Raw genomic sequence first — 27,386 nt, forward strand, 5'->3', positions numbered from 1 at the left:
GGGAAGAGCAGAACTAGAGGTCATCAATATAACAGAGTCACCAGAAAATCCAATGGGGAATTCAGGAGAAACTTCTTTACCCAGAGAGTGTGGAGAATGAGGAACTCGCTCGCACAGGGAGTGGGTTGAGGTGAATCGTGTAGAGACGTTTAAGGGGAAGCTGGATAAACACATGCTGTTAGGGTGGGTTGAAGAAAGATGGGAGGAGTGAAGCAGAAACACCAGCACGGACTGGGTGGGCTGACTGGCCTGTTTCTCTGCCCTCTATCCTGAGTAAGCTGAGATCCAGCAGGAGTCGAGGAGTCCCGACTTCCACAGTAAGAGCAGGAAGAGGGTGTCGGACTGGGGATTAGGGGCTTGAGAGAGCTGAGAGGGTGTACAGGAAGCTGGGTACCCATTAAACACCGAGAGACAGTATTCACACACACTCACACGCCCATTTCAAACACACATGATGTTGACTTGCATTTGCAAACAAGGGACATTCAAACAAGGAGTTAGGATCCATTAACCCACCTGAGTAGGAATGAGTGCACAGTCTGCGGGGGTCTGTACAATCATTTATTGATAAATATGTTATCTGAGCTTGCGTTACTGTACAGCGTCCTTGTGCCACGTGGGCGTGGTGACTGGGGGCCAGGCAGGGTCATCCTGCAGCTCTCGGTGGAGTTTCTTGTGCTTCACCAGGGAGGCAGACGGACAATAGATGCGGCTCAGCCAGTTCCACAGTCGATGATTGTTGGTCAACACTTCCTAAAAGAGACAAAGCATTCTTAGCAGCATCGTGCACTTTAGACAGAGGTTTACATCACATTGTGGTCACTTTGCTCTGCACCCTCTCCTCTGCTGAAGGTGAATAACAAGCCTTCAAAACAGAGCCTGAACCGCTGGGATTCATAGGGAACAACACTGGGGATGTGCAGGACACAGAGGGAGGGACGCACTGGGGAACAGTGGGATATAGAAAAGGGACACACTGGGGAATGGTGGGATATAGAGAAGGGACACTCTGGGGAACAGTGGGATATAGAGAGAGGACACTCAGGAACAGTGGGATATAGAGAGAGGACACACTGGGGAACAGTGGGATATAGAGAAGGGACACACTGGGGAACAGTGGGATATAGAGAAGGGACACACTGGGGAATGGTGGGATATAGAGAAGGGACACTCTGGGGAACAGTGGGATATAGAGAGAGGACACTCAGGAACAGTGGGATATAGAGAAGGGACACTCTGGGGAACAGTGGGATATAGAGAGGGGACACACTGGGGATGTGCAGGAGACAGAGGGAGGGACGCACTGGGGAACAGTGGGATATAGAGAGGGGACACCCTGGGGAACAGGGGGATAGAGATGGGGAACAGGGGATAGAGATGTTACAGTGTAGAACCTTTTCTTTGTGGACACTGTGACCTTGCTGGGAGTGAGCAGATCAGTTTGACCCGGATCAATCGGAATCTATTAATCAGATTTAAATATTACCTCCAGGAAAACAGAAAGGACAAAATGGCCAACGACCATGAGTAGAATATAAATCCTCCAGATGTATGGGATGCAGACAAACTGGGAAAGAATCCGAAAGAGAGAGAGAGAGAGAGAGGGACTGATTAGTAATAGTTCCAGACACCACAGTGCATCAAAGCTGAAACGAAGAGCTGCCTCCCGCCTAAATGTGGGATTAAGACACACGGGCCACATACAAACCCATCTTCGACTCAGATCTGTGTGGAGGCAGCAGTTCCCCCCCGGCTCAGAGAGCGGGATAATCCTCCGGGATTCAATGGCCAGCAGCCCTTGTTGATCAATGGTTGCCAGTGTGGATTGGCTGAGGGCCAGTGGTGATAGCTCCTGCAGTCAAATAGCCTGGCAAGGTCAGGGACCCCCCTTGGTTTCCTCCGAGGCTCTGCCTCCCGAAGGGTTTCTGCGCACGGACGGGGTTTCCACCCACCACATCAGGTCTGAGGAATGGCCTGAGTGTCTGGGCTCCGCCAGGACTAACACTCAGTTAATGAGGTACCGGAGGGAACTGGTAGAACTAAACCCCCCACCCCCGCCACCACCAGTCAAACAAAATGCACAAAGTTGCATTTCTATAGCACCGCACGCAACCTCAGGACATCGCAAAGAGTGAAGTATTTTTGCAGACGTTTCAATAAGATCACCTCTCGTTGCTCTAAACTCCAGTGGGTATAGGGTCCAGCCTTTCTTCCCAGGAATCGGCCGAGTGAACCATCTCTGAACTGCTTGGGGGTTGGGGGGAGGGTTCCCCCCCTCGTCGGGCGGGTCCGGGAGTGTCCGCGCAACTGTCCGCCGCCCACCATCGGCCCCCGACTGCGATTTGGCACTGGCTGGCCAGCTAGTGGACGCTGAAACGCTCAGCGCTGCTGGGGGGTGCTGGGCAGGAAGGAGGGTGAGCAGGGAAGTCAGCGCCTGTGCGCTGGGGGTGGGGAGCGCACACACAGAAAGTTCCCTGAAGCCACAGAGCTGCCTCGGGGAGCGGAAGATGTTGAACTTTACACGTCAAGACTGTAAAAATTAAGGAAGACTTGTCCCTCCCACCCCGCACAATGTGACTCTGTCACAGGAGCAGGGACAGGTTAGAAATGAGGTTTCAGCATTTTCCAAATAACCACATCCATCCCGTGGAGTTCTGCAAACCCTCTCCATTTAAACAACTGCCTTTCTTTTCTTCCAAGTTACAGTTTCCCACTCGATACCCTGTCTGCCAAGGTCTTGCCTGCTCGCTTAGCCTGTCCATGTCCCTTTGCAGACTCAGCTTACCTTCCTACTGACCTGTGTGTCATCGTCAAACACCGTCAGGCCCACACACCTACTTTCTGAAGGGACGTCACTGTTGTAATGTAGGAAACATGGCGAAAAAACTTGCGCACAGCAAGATCCCACAAACAATAACCCGTTTTAGCGATGTTGGTTGAGGGCTAAATACCGGTCCCGGAATGCCAGGGAGAACTCTTCTTCAGCAGTGGCCATGGTATCTTTTATAACCACCGGTGAGGGCAAATGGGGTTTCGGTTTAATATTGCATCCGGAAAGCAGCTCCTCTGATAGTGCGGCACACCCTCTGTACTGACCCTCCGACAGTGCGGCACTCCCTCTATACTGACGCTCTAACAGTGCAGCACTCCCTCAATACTGACCCTTCAACAGTGCGGCGCTCCCTCAGTACTGACGCTCTGACAGTGCGGCACTCCCTCAGTACTGACCCTTCAACAGTGCAGCACTCCCTCAGTACTGACCCTCTGACAGTGCAGCACTCCCTCAGTACTGACCCTCCGACAGTGCGGCACTCCCTCAGTACTGACCCTCTGACAGTGCGGCACTCCCTCAGTACTGACCCTCCGACAGTGCGGCACTCCCTCAGTACTGACCCTCTGACAGTGCGGCACTCCATCAGTACTGACCCTTCAACAGTGCAGCACTCCCTCAGTACTAACCCTCTGACAGTGCGGCACTCCCTCAGTACTGACCCTCTGACAGTGCGGCACTCCCTCAGTACTGACCCTCCAACAGTGCAGCACTCCCTCAGTACTGACCCTCCAACAGTGCAGCACTCCCTCAGTACTGACCCTCCAACAGTGCAGCACTCCCTCAGTACTGACCCTCCAACAGTGCAGCACCCCCTCAGTACTGACCCTCCAACAGTGCGGCACTCCCTCAGTACTGACCCTCTGACAGTGCGGCACTGCTTTGGTAGTGTGTGGTCTGGAGTTTGTTCTCAATTCTCTGGAGTGGACTTTGATCCTATGATCTTCGGACTCAGTTGCCACTCCAGCCTTCCGGGGAGGGCAGAATTTTAAGATGATGGTGTGGGAAGGAGACAGGAAAATATTGATGAATAAAAGATGATCAGAAACTACTAACCTCAAAGAATGTGTCGAGGCTGCTGCTTGGAAAGAGCATCAGGAACAAGGTGAAAAGATAGAGGATGACGAGGACAGCCAGGAACAAATCTGAGGGAAAAAAACCAGGAAAGTGTTTATATCAAACCTCGTCAAACCCCGCAGAATCATCTCAAATAACTTCACACACACACATATGCACACACCCTCCGACAGTGCAGCACCCCCTCAGTACTGACCCTCCGACAGTGCGGCACTCCCTCAGTACTGACCCTCCGACAGTGCAGCACCCCCTCAGTACTGACCCTCCGATAGTGCAGCACTCCCTCAGTACTGACCCTCCGACAGTGCAGCACCCCCTCAGTACTGACCATCCGACGGTGCGGCACTCCCTCAGTACTGACCCTCCAACAGTGCGGCACTCCCTCAGTACTGACCCTCCGACAGTGCAGCACTCCCTAAGTACTGACCCTCCGATAGTGTAGCACTCCCTCAGTACTGACCCTCCAACAGTGCTGCACTCCCTCAGTACTGACCCTCTGACGGTGCAGCACTCCCTCAGTACTCACTCTCCGACAATGCAGCACTCCCTAAGTACTGACCCTCCGATAGTGCAGCAATCCCTCAGTACTGACCCTCCAACAGTGCGGCGTTCCCTCAGTACTGACCCTCCGACAGTGCGGCACTCCCTCAGTACGGACCCTCCGACAGTGCGGCACTCTCTCAGTACTGACCCTCCGACAGTGTGGCGCTCCCTCAGTACTGACCCTCCGATAGTGCAGCACTCCCTCAGTACTGACCCTCCGACAGTGCAGCACCCCCTCAGTACTGACCCTCCGATAGTACAGCACTCCCTCAGTACTGACCCTCCAACAGTGCGGCACTCCCTCAGTACTGACCCTCCAACAGTGCGGCACTCCCTCAGTACTGACCCTCCGACGGTGCGGCACTCCCTCAGTACTGACCCTCCAACAGTGCGGCACTCCCTCAGTACTGACCCTCCGACAGTGCAGCACCCCCTCAGTACTGACCCTCCAATAGTGTAGCACTCCCTCAGTACTGACCCTCTGACAGTGCGGCACTCCCTCAGTACTGACCCTCCGACAGTGCAGCACCCCCTCAGTACTGACCCTCCGACAGTGCAGCACCCCCTCAGTACTGACCCTCCGATAGTGCGGCACTCCCTCAGCACTGACCCTCCGACAGTGTGGCACTCCCTCAGTACTGACCCTCCGACAGTGCGGCACTCCCTTAGTGCTGACCCTCCGACAGTGCAGCACTCCCTCAGTACTGACCCTCCGACAGTGTGGCGCTCCGTCAGTACTGACCCTCCGAGAGTGCAGCTCTCTCTCAGTACTGACCCTCTGACAGTGCAGCACTCCCTCAGTACTGACCCACCAACAGTGCAACAGTGCAGCACTCCCTCAGTACTGACCCTCTGACAGTGCAGCACTCCCTCAGCACTGACCCTCTGACAGTGCGGCGCTCCCTCAGCACTGACCCTCTGACAGTGCAGCGCTCCCTCAGTACTAACCCTCCGACAGTGCGGCGCTCCCTCAGTACTGACCCTCCGACAGTGCGGCACTCCCAGTACTGACCCTCCGACGGTGCGGCACTCCCTCAGTACTGACCCTCCAACAGTGCAGAACTCCCTCAGTACTGACCCTCCAACAGTGCAGCACTCCCTCAGTACTGACCCTCTGACAGTGCGGCACTCGCTCAGTACTGACCCTCCGACAGTGCAGCACTCCCTCAGTACTGACCCTCCGACAGTGCGGCGCTCCCTCAGTACTGACCCTCCGACAGTGCAGCACTCCCTCAGTACTGACCCTCCGACGGTGCGGCGCTCCCTCGGGACTGACCCTCCAACAGTGCGGCACTCCCTCAGTACTGACCCTCCGACGGTGCGGCGCTCCCTCGGGACTGACCCTCCAACAGTGCAACAGTGCAGCACTCCCTCAGTACTGACCCTCTGACAGTGCGGCACTCCCTCAGTACTGACCCTCCGACAGTGCGGCACTCCCTCAGTACTGACCCTCCGACAGTGCAGCACTCCCTCAGTACTGACCCTCCGACGGTGCGGCGCTCCCTCGGGACTGATCCCCCGAGATCCCCATAGCCCCTCCCTGCACCGCCCCCCCCCCCCACCCCTTCCCCCTCGTGGGGGTACTCACAGTTGGTGGAGATGGGTTTGCGGAACGGTTTCCCCATGGAGAAGACAAAGGCGATGGTGATGTACTGGAAGACGGACACAAAGAAGATGGTGGTGTTGACATAGTTGCTGATTTTCCACTGCATGTTGAAGAGAATCCCACTGCTGTTCCGGGCGTGTCTGGATGGCATTCCGTAAAAGGTGTTGTTGGAAGAGCAGGCCCTGTCGGGAGAGGGAGCTCCGTCACCGGTTTCTAATAGAAAACCTTTCCATGGTGCAGGCGCGTCGCGTGCCCCGAGTGTTGCAGAGTGAACGCCGCTGAAGCGAGAGGCTGAGATGTGGTGGGCGACCCAGCGCCTGGTCAGTGGGTCACAGGCCTGAGCTCCAACCCAGAGGGAATGTCGCCCCCGCCGAAGAAATCCGAGGCTCCCGGACTGTGCCTGGTGCGGGCGGAGCAGATCCAACCCACCCCCCCCCCAAAACCCCCCCAGCCTTCCACCTGGCACTATCCACCAGGCCTCTGATTTCCGATTCTGATTTAACCAGGCCTCTGATTTCTGATTCTGATTTAACCAGGCCTCTGATTTCTGATTCTGATTAAAACAGGCCTCTGATTTCTGATTCTGATTTAACCAGGCCTCTGATTTCTGATTCTGATTTAACCAGGCCTCTGATTTCTGATTCTGATTTAACCAGGCCTCTGATTTCTGATTCTGATTAAAACATGCCTCTGATTTCTGATTCTGATTTAAACAGGCCTCTGATTTCTGATTCTGATTTAACCAGGCCTCTGATTTCTGATTCTGATTTAACCAGGCCTCTGATTTCTGATTCTGATTAAAACAGGCCTCTGATTTCTGATTCTGATTAAAACAGGCCTCTGATTTCTGATTCTGATTAAAACAGGCCTCTGATTTCTGATTCTGATTAAACCAGGCCTCTGATTTCTGATTCTGATTTAACCAGGCCTCTGATTTCTGATTCTGATTAAAACAGGCCTCTGATTTCTGATTCTGATTTAACCAGGCCTCTGATTTCTGATTCTGATTAAAACATGCCTCTGATTTCTGATTCTGATTTAACCAGGCCTCTGATTTCTGATTCTGATTAAAACATGCCTCTGATTTCTGATTCTGATTTAACCAGGCCTCTGATTTCTGATTCTGATTAAAACAGGCCCTGATTTCTGATTCTGATTAAAACATGCCTCTGATTTCTGATTCTGATTTAACCAGGCCTCTGATTTCTGATTCTGATTAAAACAGGCCTCTGATTTCTGATTCTGATTTAACCAGGCCTCTGATTTCTGATTCTGATTAAAACAGGCCTCTGATTTCTGATTCTGATTTAACCAGGCCTCTGATTTCTGATTCTGATTAAAACAGGCCTCTGATTTCTGATTCTGATTAAAACAGGCCTCTGATTTCTGATTCTGATTTAACCAGGCCCCTGATTTCTGATTCTGATTAAAACAGGCCCTGATTTCTGATTCTGATTAAAACAGGCCTCTGATTTCTGATTCTGATTTAACCAGGCCTCTGATTTCTGATTCTGATTAAAACAGGCCCTGATTTCTGATTCTGATTTAAAACATGCCTCTGATTTCTGATTCTGATTTAACAGGCCTCTGATTTCTGATCTGATTAAAACAGGCCTCTGATTTCTGAAACCAGGCCTCTGATTTCTGATTCTGATTAAAACAGGCCCTGATTTCTGATTCTGATTAAAACAGGCCTCTGATTTCTGATTCTGATTAAAACAGGCCCTGATTTCTGATTCTGATTAAAACAGGCCTCTGATTTCTGATTCTGATTTAACCAGGCCTCTGATTTCTGATTCTGATTAAAACAGGCCCTGATTTCTGATTCTGATTAAAACATGCCCCTGATTTCTGATTCTGATTTAACCAGGCCTCTGATTTCTGATTCTGATTAAAACAGGCCTCTGATTTCTGATTCTGATTTAACCAGGCCTCTGATTTCTGATTCTGATTAAAACAGGCCTCTGATTTCTGATTTAACCAGGCCTCTGATTTCTGATTCTGATTTAACCAGGCCTCTGATTTCTGATTCTGATTAAAACATGCCTCTGATTTCGGATTCTGATTTAACCAGGCCTCTGATTTCTGATTCTGATTTAACCAGGCCTCTGATTTCTGATTCTGATTAAAACAGGCCTCTGATTTCTGATTCTGATTTAACCAGGCCTCTGATTTCTGATTCTGATTTAACCAGGCCTCTGATTTCTGATTCTGATTTAACCAGGCCTCTGATTTCTGATTCTGATTAAAACAGGCCTCTGATTTCTGATTCTGATTTAACCAGGCCTCTGATTTCTGATTCTGATTTAACCAGGCCTCTGATTTCTGATTCTGATTAAAACAGGCCTCTGATTTCTGATTCTGATTTAACCAGGCCTCTGATTTCTGATTCTGATTTAACCAGGCCTCTGATTTCTGATTCTGATTTAACCAGGCCTCTGATTTCTGATTCTGATTTAACCAGGCCTCTGATTTCTGATTCTGATTAAAACAGGCCCTGATTTCTGATTCTGATTAAAACAGGCCTCTGATTTCTGATTCTGATTTAACCAGGCCTCTGATTTCTGATTCTGATTAAAACAGGCCTCTGATTTCTGATTCTGATTAAAACAGGCCTCTGATTTCTGATTCTGATTTAACCAGGCCTCTGATTTCTGATTCTGATTTAACCAGGCCTCTGATTTCTGATTCTGATTAAAACAGGCCTCTGATTTCTGATTCTGATTAAAACAGGCCCTGATTTCTGATTCTGATTAAAACAGGCCTCTGATTTCTGATTCTGATTTAACCAGGCCTCTGATTTCTGATTCTGATTAAAACAGGCCTCTGATTTCTGATTCTGATATAACCAGGCCTCTGATTTCTGATTCTGATTTAACCAGGCCTCTGATTTCTGTTTCTGATTTAAACAGGCCTCTGATTTCTGATTCTGATTAAAACAGGCCTCTGATTTCTGATTCTGATTTAACCAGGCCTCTGATTTCTGATTCTGATTTAACCAGGCCTCTGATTTCTGATTCTGATTAAAACAGGCCTCTGATTTCTGATTCTGATTTAACCAGGCCTCTGATTTCTGATTCTGATTTAACCAGGCCTCTGATTTCTGATTCTGATTAAACAGGCCTCTGATTTCTGATTCTGATTTAACCAGGCTCCTGATTTCTGATTCTGATTTAACCAGGCCTCTGATTTCTGATTCTGATTTAAAACAGGCCTCTGATTTCTGATTCTGATTAAAACAGGCCTCTGATTTCTGATTCTGATTTAACCAGGCCTCTGATTTCTGATTCTGATTAAAACAGGCCTCTGATTTCTGATTCTGATTTAACCAGGCCTCTGATTTCTGATTCTGATTTAACCAGGCCTCTGATTTCTGATTCTGATTAAAACAGGCCCTGATTTCTGATTCTGATTAAAACAGGCCCTGATTTCTGATTCTGATTTAACCAGTCCTCTGATTTCTGATTCTGATTAAAACAGGCCTCTGATTTCTGATTCTGATTAAAACAGGCCTCTGATTTCTGATTCTGATTTAACCAGGCCTCTGATTTCTGATTCTGATTAAAACAGGCCCTGATTTCTGATTCTGATTAAAACAGGCCTCTGATTTCTGATTCTGATTTAACCAGGCCTCTGATTTCTGATTCTGATTAAAACAGGCCCTGATTTCTGATTCTGATTAAAACATGCCCCTGATTTCTGATTCTGATTTAACCAGGCCTCTGATTTCTGATTCTGATTAAAACAGGCCTCTGATTTCTGATTCTGATTTAACCAGGCCTCTGATTTCTGATTCTGATTAAAACAGGCCTCTGATTTCTGATTCTGATTTAACCAGGCCTCTGATTTCTGATTCTGATTTAACCAGGCCTCTGATTTCTGATTCTGATTAAAACATGCCTCTGATTTCTGATTCTGATTTAACCAGGCCTCTGATTTCTGATTCTGATTTAACCAGGCCTCTGATTTCTGATTCTGATTAAAACATGCCTCTGATTTCTGATTCTGATTTAATCAGGCCTCTGATTTCTGATTCTGATTTAACCAGGCCTCTGATTTCTGATTCTGATTTAACCAGGCCTCTGATTTCTGATTCTGATTAAAACATGCCTCTGATTTCTGATTCTGATTTAACCAGGCCTCTGATTTCTGATTCTGATTTAACCAGGCCTCTGATTTCTGATTCTGATTAAAACAGGCCTCTGATTTCTGATTCTGATTTAACCAGGCCTCTGATTTCTGATTCTGATTAAAACAGGCCTCTGATTTCTGACTCTGATTAAAACAGGTCTCTGTTACTGGTTTTAAATTTATTCCAGTTTATCTGCCCTCTGTTCCTATTCTACTTTACTTTGCAGTGACTGTCTGAGCTCCCCATATATATATATATATATATATATATGCACACCTCGAACACAAGAACACAACAATTGGGAGCAAGAGTAGGCCATTCAGCCCCTCGAGCCTGCGCTGCTGTTCAATAAGATCATGCCTGATCTGATTGTGTTCTCAACTCCACTTTCCTGCCTGTCTCCCATAACCCTTGACCCTCTTGTCTATCAAAAATCTGTCTAGCTCAGCCTTGGATATATTCAATGACCCAGCAGCCACTGTTCTGTGGGGAAGAGAATTCTGCAGACTAATGACTCTCTGAGAGAAGAAATTCCTCCTCATCTCCGTCTTGAATGGACGACCCCTTATTTTTAAATTGTGTCCCCTAATTCTGGCCTCGCCCACGAGGGGGAAACATCCTCTCAGCATGCACACTGACAAACCCCCTCAGGATCTTATGTTTCAATAAAATCCTCTCTCATTCTTCTAAACTCCAATAGATACAGGCCCAGCTTGTCCAACCTGTCCTCATAAGATGACCCCCATCCCAGCCCAGATCCTAGTAAGGAGACCAAAACTATACACAGCGCTCCAGATGCGATCTCCCCAATGCCCTATATAACTGTAGCAAAACTTCCCTATTTTTACATTCCATTCTCCTTACAATAAACAGCAACATTCCATTTGCCTTCCCAATCACTTGCTGGACCTGCAGACTAACGTTACCCGATTTACCAGGACATCCAGATCCCTCTGTACCTCAGAGTTCTGCGGTATCTCTCCAGTTAAATAGTATACTGTTTGTCTATTCTTCCTCTTCGCTTCACAAGTTACTTTCCTACCCATCAGCAAACATCATGCCTGTAACACACTTGCACCCACGCATGGGTGAGCACACGCACACACAAACCTCACACGCACACACACACACACACACACACACACAAATACACACACACATGTGCCATACACATGCAAACACACGCACACATAAACACACACATGCATGCACACACATGCAAATGCATGCACACACACACATGTCAACACACACGCAAACACACACATGCGCACACACCCATACACAGGAGCACACACACACACACTTGCACACACATACATGTACACACACACGCACACGCACACACACAGGAGCACACACACACACACTTGCACACACATACATGTACACACACACGCACACGCGCACACACAGGAGCACACACACACACACTTGCACACACATACATGTACACACACACACACACACGCACACACAGCACACACACACACACACTTGCACACACATACATGTGCACACAGACACAGACATGCATGGGAGTCTGTGTCCAAATGAGCAAGCACAGAGATATGCAGGCGAGGGGGCAGTGCACCTACCGAGCCCCCTGATCCCAGGGATTGTACCAGGGCTGAATCTGAACCAGCAGAAAGCCCATCATTTGGAAGGTGGAGCAGAGAGCGATGTGCATCAGTACGGACAGCAGCAGCTGGGGTGACACGAGGTTGGCGTTGGGTCGCTGCGGCACCAAGTGTTCGTATGCCTTGTTCCGGCTCACTGAGGGGCACAAGAGGACAGCAGTGAGGCTGGGGGTAAAGATTCCTCGTGAAGACATCAAACCTCACAGTCCAATACTCGCTCCCCCACAGACAACTGTTACAACAGAATCACGAGAGGCCATTCAGCCTATCCTGAACCATGCTAAGAACAGCAACTTGGATCTCAGTTCCCATTTGTCACGTTTTCCCTTACACACAAGAACACACAAAATAGGAGCAGAAGTAGACCATTCGGCCCATGAGCTCTGGAATTCCCTCCCTAAACATCTCTGTCTCTCTCTCTCCTCCTCTAAGGTGTTCCAATCAACAACAACCTTGCATTTACATAGCACCATTAAAGTAACAAAAATCCCCAAGGCCCTTCACAGGAGCATCATCTGGAATTTCCCCTCCGAGCCACTCACCATCCTGACTTGGAAATATATCGGCCGTTCCTTCGCTGTCGCCGGGTCAAAATCCTGGAACTCCCTCCCTAACAGCGCTGTGGGTGTACCTACACCACATGGACTGCAGCGGTTCGAGAAGTGGCTCACCACCACCTTCTCAAGGGGCAATTAGGGATGGGAAATAAATGCTGGCCCAGCCAAAGACACCCACATCTTGTGAACGAAGAATATATATAATCGGGAAAAGGTTGAGGCACGTTAGGATACATTAGAACTGATACTCGATCAAAGAGGTCAGTTTTAATGAGCTCCGTCTTAAAGGAGGAGAGAGAGAGGCGGAGAGGTTTAGGGAGAGAATTCCAGAGCTTAGGCCCCAGGCAGCTGAAGGCCCGGCCGCCAATGGTGGAGCGATGGGAATCAGAGGATGGTCAAGAGGCCGGAACTGGAGGAGAACAGAGATCTCAGAGGGTTGTAGGGGCTGGAGGAGGTTACAGAGATAGGGAGGGTTGTAGGGACTGGAGGAGGTTACAGAGATAGGGAGGGTTGTAGGGGCTGGAGGAGGTTACAGAGATAGGGAGGGTTGTAGGGGCTGGAGGAGGTTACAGAGATAGGGAGGGTTGTAGGGGCTGGAGGAGGTTACAGAGATAGGGAGGGTTGTAGGGACTGGAGAAGGTTACAGAGATAGGGAGGGGTGTAGGTGCTGGAGGGGGTTACAGAGATAGGGAGGTTTGTAGGGACTGGAGAAGGTTACAGAGATAGGGAGGGGTGTAGGTGCTGGAGGGGGTTACAGAGATAGGGAGGGTTGTAGGGACTGGAGAAGGTTACAGAGATAGGGAGGGGTATAGGTGCTGGAGGAGGTTACAGAGATAGGGAGGGGTGTAGGTGCTGGAGGAGGTTACAGAGATAGGGAGGGGTGTAGGTGCTGGAGGAGGTTACAGAGATAGGGAGGGTTGTAGGGGCTGGAGGAGGTTACAGAGATCTGGTGCGGGTGAGGGGGGAAGGCAAACTTGAGGTTGGAGTTCCAGACTCTGCATCTGCGTATCCCACCCCCTGCCAGGATTGTTCCTAAGGTGAATCACAGCGTTTCGAAAGCCCAGAAGCCCTTTCCTGATACAATGGCTGCCCCAATCTGAAAGTATTGTTACTGTGTTGAGGGAGGAGATGCTGGGACTCTCGTACTGGTAATAGCAATGGCACTGGTGATGAACAGGTCCTCGTACAGGAACTCCCAGTTCCCCAAGTTACTTGAGATCTGAAAAGAGAAGAGGAGAGACAGATTAGAAAGGGAGGGAGTCAAAGGACCTGATACCCCAGTGAGCACAATAGCTCCCTCCATATATATCCCAAATATTAAGTGACCCATGGGATGGGACTTGACCACAAAATCCAGGCCAAAACTCCCAATGCAGAACCAAGGGATCGCTGCACTGTCAGAGGGTCAGTACTGAGGGAGTGCTGCACTGTCAGAGGGTCAGTACTGAGGGAGTGCTGCACTGTCAGAGGGTCAATACTGAGGGAGTGCTGCACTGTCAGAGGGTCAGTACTGAGGGAGTGCTGCACTGTCGGAGGGTCAGTACTGAGGGAGTGATGCACTGTCAGAGGGTCAGTACTGAGGGAGTGATGCACTGTCAGAGGGTCAGTACTGAGGGAGTGCTGCACTGTCAGAGGGTCAATACTGAGGGAGTGCTGCACTGTCAGAGGGTCAGTACTGAGGGAGTGCTGCACTGTCAGAGGGTCAATACTGAGGGAGTGCTGCACTGTCAGAGGGTCAGTACTGAGGGAGTGCTGCACTGTCGGAGGGTCAGTACTGAGGGAGTGCTGCACTGTCGGAGGGTCAGTACTGAGGGAGTGCTGCACTGTCAGAGGGTCAGTACTGAGGGAGTGATGCACTGTCAGAGGGTCAGTACTGAGGGAGTGCTGCACTGTCGGAGGGTCAGAACTGAGGGAGTGCCGCACAGTTGGAGTGTTAGTACTGAGAGGGTGCTGCATTGTCGGAGGGTCAGTGCTGAGGGAGTGCTGCACTGTCAGAGGGTCAGTACTGAGGGAGTGCTGCACTGTCAGAGGGTCAGTACTGAGGGAGCGCTGCACTGTTGGAGGGTCAGTGCTGAGGGAGTGCTGCACTGTCGGAGGGTCAGTACTGAGGGAGTGCTGCACTGTCAGAGGGTCAGTACTGAGGGAGTGCCGCACTGTCGGAGTGTCAGAACTGAGGGAGTGCCGCACTGTCAGAGGGTCAGAACTGAGGGAGTGCTGCACTGTCGGAGGGTGAGTACTGAGGGAGTGCTGCACTGTCAGAGGGTCAGTACTGAGGGAGTGCTGCACTGTCGGAGGGTCAGTACTGAGGGAGCGCCGCACTGTAGGAGGGTCAGTACTGAGGGAGTGCCGCACTGTCGGAGGGTGAGTACAGAGGGAGTCTGCACTGTCAGACGGTCAGTACTGAGGGAGTGCTGCACTATCGGAGGGAGTGCTGCACTGTTGGAGGGTCAGTACTGAGGGAACGCCGCACTGTCAGAGGGTCAGTACTGAGGGAACGCCGCACTGTCAGAGGGTCAGTACTGAGGGAACGCCGCACTGTCAGAGGGTCAGTACTGAGGGAATGCTGCACTGTCAGAGGGTCAGTACTGAGGGAACGCCGCACTGTCAGAGGGTCAGTACTGAGGGGGTGCCACACTATCAGAGGGTCAGTACTGAGGGAGTGCTGCACAGTCAGAGGGTGAGTACTGAGGGAGTGCTGCACTGTCAGAGGGTCAGTACTGAGGGAGTGCCGCACTGTCGGAGGGTCAGTACTGAGGGAGTGCTTCACTGCCAGAGGGTCAGAACTGAGGGAGTGCCTTCGACTACAGAGTGCATTGCAGCTGAGCCTGCCTCTAGCCCTTTCAGATAGAGTCTGTGGGTCAGGAGCAAGGTTGTTTCTGAAACTCAGGAATTCAACAGAGGCTCTGTTAGCGCCCTGGTGAGATGAGTGAACGAATGCAGAAACCCAAACCTCTGATACTCACGTAGTAGAGAATGAGGACACTGACATACTGGATCATGCTGTACAGAGCCATGTACTTAAAGGCACAGAAAGATGTGACCAAAGCAGCTCGGCCCTCCCTGTAACAGAGAAAACCACATCTTAAAAAACAGGTAAATACAGAGTAAGTCTCCCTCTACACTGTCCCCATCAAACACTCCCAGGACAGGTACAGCACGGGGTTAGATACAGAGTAAATCTCCCTCTACACAGTCCCCATCAAACACTCCCAGGACAGGTACAGCACGGGGTTAGATACAGAGTAAAGCTCCCTCTACACCGTCCACATCAAACACTCCCAGGACAGGTACAGCACGGGGTTAGATACAGAGTAAAGCTCCCTCTACACTGTCCCCATCAAACACTCCCAGGACAGGTACAGCACGGGGTTAGATACAGAGTAAAGCTCCCTCTACATTGTCCCCATCAAACACTCCCAGGACAGGTACAGCACGGGGTGAGATACAGAGTAAATCTACCTCTACACAGTCCTCATCAAACACTCCCAGGACAGGTACAGCACGGGGTTAGATACAGAGTAAATCTCCCTCTACACTGTCCCCATCAAACACTCCCAGAACAGGTACAGCACAGGGTTAGATACAGAGTAAAGCTCCCTCTACACTGTCCCTGTCAAACACACCCAGGACAGGTACAGCACGGGGTTAGATACAGAGTAAAGCTCCCTCTACACTGTCCCCGTCAAACACTCCCAGGACAGGTACAGCACGGGGTTAGATACAGGTTGAAGTGGAGGTTCTAGCACCTACTTGATGAGGATGGGGACACACTCGATGGTCGGCAGTTTCGAAGTGAATGGTGAAGCCACGGACGCCTCCAGCTGCGAGAGCGAGATTCCCACGTGGGCTGTCTTCAACGCCTGTGGGAAAGAGGCAAGGTCACGGGGCAGAAAGTCACAGGGAGAAGATGGGGTCATCACGTCTAGTGCCGAGAGCCATGGCCAGCTCAGGGGGGCCGGTGAGGTCTCCACCAGGACTGTGCCTACGGTGCGGGGGCTGGTTACTGTGCAGAGTTTGGGAATGGGGTGTTACAGATGGTGTTGTGGGGTTCCTAACTCCTGATACATCTCCATACACACCCGAGTCCCACTGGAGGGTCAACTGTGATCTACAGCGACTGGTGGAGAGCGGAGCGAAGAGAGAGAAACCAGTTAAGAGAACGGGGATATCCTCATTGTTAATCTCTTGTTGCTTACGTTGTTAAAATTTGTTAATGTCAGAGGGTCGTCAGTCTGTGGAATCCTCTTCCCCAGAGGGCAGTGGAGACTGGCTCGTTGAATCTATTCACGTCTGAGTTAGACAGGTTTTTGATCGGCAATGGAGCCCAGGTTTTGCGGGGAGCGCTGGTAGTAAAGTGGAGCTGAGGCCCCAATCAGATCGATGCTGGAGTGGGATGGAAGGGCTGAATGGCCTACTCCTACTCCTAATCCTTGTGTGTCGGCTAATGAGAGGGTTGGGTTCAGCTGTGATGCTCGACGTGGCCGAATAGCCCCCAAGTAAAGTAGGAAGAAGACTAAAGGTGGGTAAACTCACCCCGCAGTCATTGGCTCCATCGCCACACATTCCCACAACGTAACTGTCACAACAGAAAGCAAGACAAGGTATTACTGGACCTGTGCAATAGAACACAAGCCTCCTTAATCAACCAAAAAATCCAGCCGTCAATATCCACGGACAAACCTTTAATAAAATTCATTCCATCAGATCGGCGTCGCTGGCTGGGCCCAGCATTTATTGCCCATCCCTAATTGCCCCTTGAGAAGGTGGGGGTGAGCTGCCTTCTTGAACCGCTGCAGTCCATGTGGTGTAGGTACAGCCACAGTGCTGTTAGGGAGGGAGTTCCAGGATTTTGACCCAGCGACAGTGAAGGAACGGCCGATATATTTCCAAGTCAGGATGGTGAGTGACTTGGAGGGGAACATCCAGGTGGTGGTGTTCCCATGTGTCTGCTGCCCTTGTCCTGCTAGATGGTAGCGGCCGTGGGTTTGGAGGGTGCTGTCTAAGGAGCCTTGGTGAGTTCCTGCAGTGGTACGCACTGCTGCTACTGTGCGTCGGTGGATGTTTACAAAATATTTGCATCTTAAAACTCCAAGATTGGAAGCTGGGCTGCTTTTCGGGGCGGTGGGGGGGCGGGGGGTGCATTCGATGGATTGGACAGAATTGTGCCCAGTTCACAGCTGATCAGCCATCTCACCCAGCGAGGTCTCGGGGTGACTGGTGTGAGAAATGAATCGAATAGTGCAGGGTACCAGCATCGAGAGCTGCCTCCCTTCGGCCTTTACCAGATTTCAGGGCTGAGATTTCACAGGATCACGGCACAAGCAGCCTGTACCAGGAGCAGACTGGGTAAGACCATCATGCCCGCTGTTTGAGCTGCGATCTAAGTGCGTAGCACAGAGCGAACCCTGGTCGAATGTACCGGCTTCCCATTCAACATTCGGGCTGCAAGGTCAGGGTTCACAGTTAGTCCTGGTTGCTGCTCCTGTCCCAGAGAGACAACAGCCCCAACTTGCATTTATATAGCACCCATCAATATAGTAAAATATTCCAAGGCACCTCACTGGCGAAATGATCAGACAAAGATTCCAAGTGACTGGAGAGGTTAGGACAGGTGGACCAAAAGCTTGGTCAAAGAGGTCAGTCCTCAGATGCGTCATAAAAGAGGAGTGAGAGAGAGAGAGAGAGAGAGGGGGGGGTGGTGGGGAGACAGAGAGATGGAGAGATTTAGGGAGGGAATTCCAGTGCTTTGGGTCCAGGCAGCTGGAGGCACAGCCAGGGGGAGTGATGGGAATTGGGGGGTGCTCAGGAGGCCAGAATTGGAGGAGGAGAGAGATGTCAGACTCGGACAGGAGTCTCGAGAGGCATTGATGTCTTATCCAGGGACTGAGGGAAGATCCTCAGGTGTAGGGGTAATATCACTGGGCTCGTAATTCAGAGGCCCAGGGTAACGCTCTGGGGACACGGGTTCAAATCCCCCCGCGGCAATTTAAATTCAATTAATAAATCTAGAATTGATGGTGGCCATGAACCTATCATCGAATGTTGTAAAAGCCCATCTGGGTCACTAATGCCCTTCAAGGAAGGAAATCTGCTGTCCTTACCCGGTCTGGCCTACGTGTGACTCCAGACCCACAGCAATGGGGTTGACCCTCTGAAATGGCCGAGCGAGTCACTCAGTTCAAGGGCAATTAGGGATGGGCAACAAATGCCATCCACATCCCATGAAATAAATCAATGGAAACTGCCTTGGTACTAACATCCCAAAAAAAACAACCACACATTTCATAGAAAGATTTGTAACTCACGCACTCAAGACTTTGCAGAGATTTGATGAGTTTGGTTTTCATATCTGGCGACATTCTTGCAAAGACTGTGCCATACAATGTCACCTGTGGAAAAGAGGAGAGGGAGGGGGAGAGAGTGAGACAGATTTTCACAGAGAGAGAGGGAGTGAGACAGAGAATTTCACAGAGAGAGACAGAGAGAGAGAGACAGAGAGAATGAGACAGAGAATTTCACAGAGAGTGAGAGACAGAGAGGGAGAGAGAGAGAAATAGAGAGAGACAGAGTTTCACAGACAGAGAGAGTGAGACAGAGAATTTCACAGAGAGAGAGAGACAGAGGGAGAGTGAGGCAGAATTTCACAGAGAGAGAGAGAGGGAGAGAGGGGAAAGACAGAGAGAGTGAGACAAATAGAGAGAGGGAAAGAGGGAGAGAGTGAGAGCGAGAGTGCATGAGAGAGAGAGTGAGACAGAAAGACCAAGAGAGACAGAGAGAGAGGCAGCCAGAGAGATGGAAAAAGGGGGAGAGAGAGATGGAGATATAGGAAAGGGAACGAAAAGTGATGGGAATGTGTGTATAAAGGAGGGAAAAAAGGAGCAAAATAAGGGAGAAGGAAAGGAGGGAGGGAGAAAATGAGTAATAGAGAAGATAAGATGGTGGTGAGAACGAGAGGGTGAAGAAGCATATTAATCAGTTTGGTCAGTGAGAAGCCTCTTCCTCCTTTGTGGGGATCGCTCGCCAGGGCACTCACAATCTGAGAGCCAGGCCGACCACAGAGGCTCGGTCCCTGAGCTCCTGATCCCTCTCTCTCTCTCCCGCCACTTAGCACTCTTCTCTCCGTCGCTGGGATCAGGGGGATCCATAGGTGCTTCCAGTGTCTCATCTCACAGGCTACATCAGTCACAGCTCAGCGAATGCTGCTGAGATATTTGACTGTGGGAGGAAGCACAGTCCCATTCCACCCCTGTCCCCAGCGGCTTGGGAGCGGTCGGGGAGGGAGGGGCAGTGGGGGTGATTTCCAACGGGCAGCGACCCGAAGCGGGACTGGCGGGTCAATCCTTCACCCTTCTCTAGCCTGAGAGAAACCGGGGTTAATTATAACACCCATGGCTGCGGCCGTATCTGAGACTGGCTCAGCCAGCCCAGGCCCAGGTCCAGGCCCAGGATCAGTCCTCGTACTGGTCAGAGTCACAGTGAGAGCTGGGGTTACCAACCCTCCACCAATTAAACTGAAGTGTCCACAGGTCGAGGGTTAAGCTCCTGGGCTTTGCTGCATGGACAGTGGACAGTGTTATCTTCTGTCGATGACTTTCTTCATTCGTTTGGTCAGGATTGGAAGTGGGCAGTTACAGGAGATGAGGCCTGAGGCCTGCAACCACTCATTTTTGCAATTTTGTATGTTTCCATTTCATTTCTGGTTTGCTCTTGACTTTAAGCCTACAGTGAATATTTGGAAAGTTACTTTGTAGACCTTGATTTATAACTAAGCGTTATTGTGCTTTGGCTTAGTCAAATAATCAGGGGAGGCGATGGCGTAGTGTTACTGTCACTGGGTTAGTATTCCAGAGACCTAGGGTAACGCTCTGGGAATCTTGGTGTGAATCCCACCATTGCGGATGGTGAAATTTGAATTCAATAAAAAAAAATTAATAAATCTAGAATTAAAAGTCTGATGGTGACCACGAAACAATTGTCAGGAAAAACCCCATCTGGTTCACTAATGTCCTTTAGGGAAGGAAATCTGCCATCTTTACCTGGTCTGGCCTATATGGGACTGCAGACCCCACACTAATGTGGTTGACTCTCAAATACCCTCTGAGCAAGGGCATTTAGGGGTGGATACTAAATGCTGGCCTAGCCAGCGGTGCCCCACATCAAATAAATTTTAAAAAATAATGAATCAGTAGTGATATTATTAACTGTTTTCCCAAGACTGGCCATTCACAACTGATTTTTTTGTACATCATCGATTACCCCGATGAAAAGGTTATGGAAATAAAAGTCTGTGTGGAGCAGAAGTAATTTTTCTTACTGCGTTCAATGACCCTTTAACTACAAGCCTGAATAACCTTGAACAAGGGGTGGGTGACTATGGTGTGGAATCAGGGAATGGACACACAACCTGATCGATGGCAGGTGGGAGACACCATTAAAAAGTGCGCAAACAACTTGAATATTGCGCTGTCTGCAAAGCCTCGCAGAGCCTGTGAGGAGAATTTGAAAAGGACTCCATCTTTACCAGAGCCTTGTTTCGAGGAAGTCTCAGTAAAGCCTCGAAAGGCTGGAATGGAGCCAGAAATTGGTCTTAAAGGGGCCACAGCATCCAGCATTCGGCGCTGCAAGCCGGACTGGATTAGTTAACCACTCGAGACTGTGGGAGGTCAAGGGGCCGCCGACGGACTGACTGGCTGAAGTGTCCACCCCAGCGTAAGGATATTCGGAGACTTGGTGATGTGTGAACCAAGGGGAATTTCACCATTTTGGGGAGCAGTCATGAACAGACCAGTTTGGGGATAACATTTGAAAAATAGTATGTACAGGAGATATTTGTAATATGATATGTAGAGTGTGTATGTAAAGCTGTCTTTCTTCCCATCTTTTTATGTATATGTATTTTTATCTTCCTTTCTGTTAATATTATCCTTCTTTCATTTTTTAAATGAAATTTAATAGTTGTCAAATAAATAATTGCCTGGTATTGAGTTATTTATTCCTGTTTGTCCAGAGTACAAGAGACACTCACCACCTTACAGAGGTAAGTTTTTTAAATTCATTCATAGCATGTGAGTGTCACTGGCTGGGCCAGCGTTTATTGCCCATCTCTAATTGCACCTTGAGAAGGTGGTGGTGAGCTGCCTTCTTGAACCGCTGCAGCCACATGGTGTAGGTACACCCACCGTGCTGTTAGGGAGGGAATTCCAGGATTTTGACCCAGCGACAGTGAAGGAACGGCCGATATATTTCCAAGTCAGGATGGTGAGTGACTTGGAGGGGAACTTCCAGGTGGTGGTGTTCCCCATGTGTCTGCTGCTCTTGTCCTTCTAGATGGTAGTGATCATGGGTTTGGAAGGTGCTGTCGAAGGAGCCTTGGTGAATTCCTGCAGTGCATCTTGTAGATGGTACACACACTGCTGCTACTGTGCATCGGTGGTGGAGGGAGTGAATGTTTGTGGATGGGGTGCTGATCAAGCGGGGCTGCTTTATCCTGGATGGTGTCGAGCTTCTTGAGTGTTGTGGGAGCTGCACTCATCCAGGCGAATGATGCGTATTCCATCACACTCCTGACTTGTACCTTGTAGATGGTGAATAGGTCTGGGGAGTCAGGAGGTGAGTTACTCACTGCAGGATTCCCAGCCTCTGACCTGCTCTTGTAGCCACAGTTTTTATATTGTATTTATAAGTGATGAAAACTCCAGGAATATATCTGACTAGAGTTGGCTAATCCACACCGAGCGAACCACCTACACTCTGGCCACCAGATTAACTTGACAGCAAAGCTTCGGAGACTAACCTTCGGGAGAAGTTCTGGAAATTTCTCTTCAATCACCAAAAGCGAGGGGCCATCGACCACAAAATGGATCCTTGGCTTGGATTCAGCTCCAGAGACAGGAATATTCTGCAGTTAACAAACACACCAGTATCCCCATGAACCCCACTCAACTGAATGGCTGACCACCCCTTTCAGAATTAAACACTCCCAGGACAGGTACAGCACGGGGTTAGGTACAGAGTAAATCTCCCTCTACACTGTCCCCATCAAACACTCCCAGGACAAGTACAGCACGGGGTTAGATACAGAGTAAATCTCCCTCTACACTGTCCCCATCAAACACTCCCAGGGCAGGTACAGCACGGGGTTAGATACAGAGTAAAGCTCCCTGTACACCGTCCCCATCAAACACTCCCAGGACAGCTACAGCACAGGGTTAGATACAGAGTAAAGCTCCCTCTACACTGTCCCCATCAAACACTCCCAGGACAGGTACAGCACGGGGTTAGATACAGAGTAAATCTCCCTCTACACAGTCCCCATCAAACACTCCCAGGACAGGTACAGCACGGGGTTAGATACAGAGTAAAGCTCCCTCTACACAGTCCCCATCAAACACTCCCAGGACAGGTGCAGCACGGGGTTAGATACAGAGTAAATCTCCACTACACTGTCCCCATCAAACACTCCCAGGACAGGTACAGCACGGGGTTAGATACAGAGTAAAGCTCCCTCTACACTGTCCCCATCAAACACTCCCAGGACAGGTACAGCACGGGGTTAGATACAGAGTAAATCTCCACTACACTGTCCCCATCAAACACTCCCAGGACAGGTACAGCACGGGGTTAGATACAGAGTAAAGCTCCCTCTACACTGACCCATCAAACACTCCCAGGACAGGTACAGCACGGGGTTAGATACAGAGTAAATCTCCACTACACAGTCCCCATCAAACACTCCCAGGACAGGTGCAGCACGGGGTTAGATACAGAGTAAATCTCCACTACACAGTCCCCATCAAACACTCCCAGGATAGGTACAGCACGGGGTTAGATAGTGAGTGAAGCTCCCTCTACACTGTCCCCATCAAACACTCCCAGGACAGGTACAGCACGGGGTTAGATACAGAGTAAATCTCCATCTACACTGTCCCCATCAAACACTCCCAGGACAGGTACAGCACGGGGTTAGATACAGAGTAAATCTCCCTCTACACTGTCCATCAAACACTCCCAGGACAGATACAGCACGGGATTAGATATAGAGTAAAGCTCCCTCTACAGTGTCCATCAAACACTCCCAGGACAGGTACAGCTCGGGGTTAGATACAAAGTACATCTCCCTCTACACCGTCCCCATCAAACACTCCCAGGACAGGTACAGCATGGGGTTAGATACAGAGTAAAGTTCCCTCTACACTTTTCTAAGATACACTGAAGACTCCCCTCTCCTGGACACTTCCATTAATTGCAGCAACTGAAATCTTCTGCAAACCTAAAATTCCACAGTGACACATCCAATTGAGATCAAATCTGTATGAGCTGTGGCTTTAACAGAATTACAGATCGAGTTATCATTTCAGACTGGGCCTCTGATTAGAGTCTGGGGACGATAAAGAACGTCAACAATGTACAAAACCATCAACTTCTAACACTTCTGTTAAGCTCGTAGTGTCTTAGACATTTCTGCGGTATCTTTGATCTTTTTAATACATTTCCCCATTTCCTTGTTAACATATTAATATCAGAATAAAGGACTTGTATTTATGAAATGCCTTTCAACACCTCAGGCCGTCACAAAGACCCTGCAGCCAACGAATTGTTTTTCTTTGAAGCGCAGTCACTGTTGTAATGCAGGAAATAGTGCAGCCAATCAGCGCACAGCAAGATCCCAGAACCATACCTGTTTCAGTGGCATTGGTTCATAAAGCGTTGGCCAAATCAAAGGGCAGTTTTCTCGATGAAGCAGGGCTGAGGGACAGGGTTAATGGGATGAAGACGTACAGAGACAGCATTATATTAGCTCTGCGCAGAGTGCTGCTATTTGTACTGTGAAGTTTCTATCTTCGCATTCCCAGCGCAGAGAGACAGTGGGGGGGTGTGCTGCTCTGTCAGAGGTGCTGCTGTCTTAAACACAATCACCTCCCCACCCTCTCGGATACATGCAAAATAATCCCATGGCCAGTCCTTTGGAGAAGAGTCAGGGAGCCACCTTCACCAACCCCCCTTTCCCCACCACCCCCGGCCGGTATTTCTCCCTCAGCCATCGCCACGACGCATGTTTGCGGGATCTTGCTGTGCACCACCTGGCTGTGATGTTCCCTACGTCACAACAGTGACTGCAATCTGACAACGTGCTTCACTGGCTGTAAAGCTGCTTTGGGATGTCGTGAGGTGATAAAAGGCGCTAGAGAAATGCAAGATCTTGGCATTTCACAGATGATAACATATATAAAACATACACCACACACGTGAGTCTGTGTGTGTGCATGTGTGTGTGTGTGTGTCTGTGTGTGTGTGTGTGTGTGTGTGTGTGTGTGTCTGTGTGTGTGTGCGTGTGTATTTTTTTATTTATTCACGGGATGTGGGGGTCGCTGGCCGGGCCCAGCATTTATTGCCCATCCCTAATTGCCCCTTGAGAAGATGGGGGTGAGCTGCCTTCTTGAACCGCTGCAGTCCATGTGGTGTAGGTACATCCACAGCGCTGTTAGGGAGGGAGTTCCAGGATTTTGACCCAGCAGCAGTGAAGGAACGGCTGATATATTTCCAAGTCAGGATGGTGAGTGGCCTGGAGGGGAACCTCCAGGTGGTGGGGTTCCCCATGTGTCTGCTGCCCTTGTCCTTCTAGATGGTGGTGGTTGTGGGTTTGGAAGGTGCTGTCAAAGGAGCCTTGGTGAATTCCTGCAGTGCATCTTGTAGATGGTACACACACTGCTGCTACTGTGTGTCGGTGGTGGAGAGAGTGAATGTTTGTGGATGGGGGGCCAATCAAGCGGGGCTGCTTTATCCTGGACAGTGTCAATCTTCTTGAGTGTTGTGGGAGCTGCACTCACCCGGCAAGTGGGGAGTATTCCATCACACTCCTGACTTGTGCCTTGTAGATGGTGGACAGGCTTTGGGGAGTCAGAAGGTGAGTTACTTGCCACAGGATTCCTAACCTCTGACCTGCTCTTGTAGCCACAGTATTTATATGGCTGGTCCAGTTAGTTTCTGGTCAACCCCAGGATGTTGATAGTGGGGGATTCAGTGATGGTAATGCCAGTGAATGTCAATGGGTGATGGTTAGATTCTCTCTAATTGGAGATGGTCATTGCCTGGCACTTGTGTGATACAAATGTTACTTGACACTTGTCAGCCCAAGTCTGGATATTGTCCAGGTCTTGCTGCATTTGGACATGGACTGCTTCAGTATCTGAGGAGCCGTGAATGGTGCTGAACATTGTGCAATCATCAGCGAACATCCCCACTTCTGACCTTATGATGGAAGGAAGGTCATTGATGAAGCAGCTGAAGATGGTTGGGCCTGGGACACTACCCTGAGGAACTCCTGCAGTGATGTCCTGGAGCTGAGATGACTGACCTCCAACAACCACAACCATCTTCCTTTGTGCTAGGTATGACTAACCAGTGGAGAGGTTTCCCCCTGATTCCCATTGACTCCAGTTTTGCTGGGGCTCCTTGATGCCACACTCAGTCAAATGCTGCCTTGATGTCAAGGGCATCACTCTCACCTCACCTCAGGAGTTCAGCTCTTTTGTCCTCAGGAACTGAGTGGCCCTGGCGGAACCCAAACTGAGCATCAGTGAGCAGGTTATTGCTAAGAGTGTGTGTGTGTCTGTGTGTGTGTGTGTCTGTGTGTTTGTGTGTCTGTGTGTGTGTGTGTGTGTGTTTGTGTGTGTGTGTTTGTGTCTGTGTGTGTGTGTCTGTGTGTTTTTGTCTGTGTGTGTGTGTGTTTGTGTGTGTGTTTGTGTGTGTGTGTTTGTGTCTGTGTGTGTGTGTGTCTGTGTGTTTTTGTCTGTGTGTGTGTGTGTTTGTGTGTGTGTGTTTGTGTCTGTGTGTGTGTGTGTCTGTGTGTTTGTGTGTGTGTATGTGTGTCTGTGTGTGTGTGTGTTTGTGTGTGTGTTTGTGTGTGTGTGTTTGTGTCTGTGTGTGTGTCTGTGTGTTTGTGTGTGTGTGTGTGTGTTTGTGTGTGTTTGTGTGTGTGTGTTTGTGTGTGTGTGTTTGCGTGTGTGTGTGTGTTTGTGTGTTTGTGTGTGTGTGAGTGTGTGTGTTTGTGTGTGTGTGTGTGTTTGTGTGTGTGTGTTTGTGTGTGTGTGTGTGTTTGTGTGTGTGTGTTTGTGTGTGTGTGTGTGTTTGTGTTTGTGAATGTGTGTGTGAGTGTGTGTGTGTGTGTTTGTGCTTGTGTGTGTGTGTGTGTGTGTGTGTTTGTGTGTGTGTGTTTGTGTGTGTGTGTGTGCGTGTATTCGTGTGTGTGTGTTTGTGTGTTTGTGTGTGTGTGTGTTTGTGTGTGTGTGTTTGTGTGTGTGTGTGTGCGTGTATTTGTGTGTGCGTTTGTGTGTGTGTGTTTGTGTGTGTGTGTGTGCGTGTATTTGTGTGTGCGTTTGTGTGTGTGTGTTTGTGTGTGTGTGTGTGTTTGTGTATGTGTGTATTTGTGCATGTGTGTGTGTGTTTGTGTGTGTGTGTTTGTGTGTGTATTTGTGTGTGTGTGTGTTTGTGTGTGTGTGTTTGTGTGTGTGTGTTTGTGTTTGTGTATGTTTGTGTGTGTGTGTTTGTGTGTGTGTGTGTATGTGTGTGTGTGTGTGTGTTTGTGTGTGTGTTTATCCTATGTATAAAATCCTGCTCTGATCTATATAATATTTCTGAACCCTCGCTGAGCTGCCTTGTCTCATTTTGCTTCTCATTTTCTTTATCCTTTTGAGTAAAAGGGGCAGTAAAAAAGCTTTGAACCTGAGGGGATTCTCTGCACTCGCCTCCAGGCGCCTTCCTGACGTTTCTCCAGGTTACCGTGGCTTTGGAGGTGGCTGTGGGCAATTTGGCTTTCACACGGATCACCCGCTCCCTGACCCCAATCATTCCGGACTCCTTCGCCACCTGGATGGCAGTCAGGGTGCTGTCACCTGCAGAGGGTAAACAGGGTGATAGTGAGTATGGGGTGGGGGGAGGGCGGTGCCAAGCATCAATGTGAGGCTGGGAGAAGGGAGGGAGGAGAGGGAAGGAATGAGGAAGA

General features: G+C 49.7%; 1 protein-coding gene across 1 annotated transcript in view; it reads right to left on the minus strand.

Annotated features, from left to right (window-relative positions):
* Positions 1-591: 591 nt before the first annotated feature.
* LOC121272210 (probable cation-transporting ATPase 13A3) overlaps positions 592-27,386 on the minus strand; it is a 76,961-nt gene continuing 50,166 nt past the window's right edge. The window contains exons 18-28 of the mRNA XM_041178737.1: positions 27,107-27,276; positions 22,179-22,283; positions 18,695-18,774; positions 16,919-16,961; positions 16,136-16,245; positions 15,349-15,445; positions 13,532-13,604; positions 11,787-11,964; positions 6,039-6,238; positions 3,887-3,975; positions 592-753 (exon numbers count right to left, since the gene is read on the minus strand). Coding sequence (XP_041034671.1) covers positions 592-753; positions 3,887-3,975; positions 6,039-6,238; positions 11,787-11,964; positions 13,532-13,604; positions 15,349-15,445; positions 16,136-16,245; positions 16,919-16,961; positions 18,695-18,774; positions 22,179-22,283; positions 27,107-27,276 — 1,307 coding nt within the window. The remainder of the gene's footprint in view (positions 754-3,886; positions 3,976-6,038; positions 6,239-11,786; positions 11,965-13,531; positions 13,605-15,348; positions 15,446-16,135; positions 16,246-16,918; positions 16,962-18,694; positions 18,775-22,178; positions 22,284-27,106; positions 27,277-27,386) is intronic.

The sequence above is a fragment of the Carcharodon carcharias genome, chromosome 33 (genome assembly GCF_017639515.1).
Source record: "Carcharodon carcharias isolate sCarCar2 chromosome 33, sCarCar2.pri, whole genome shotgun sequence".
NCBI classification, from domain to species: Eukaryota; Metazoa; Chordata; class Chondrichthyes; order Lamniformes; family Lamnidae; genus Carcharodon; species Carcharodon carcharias.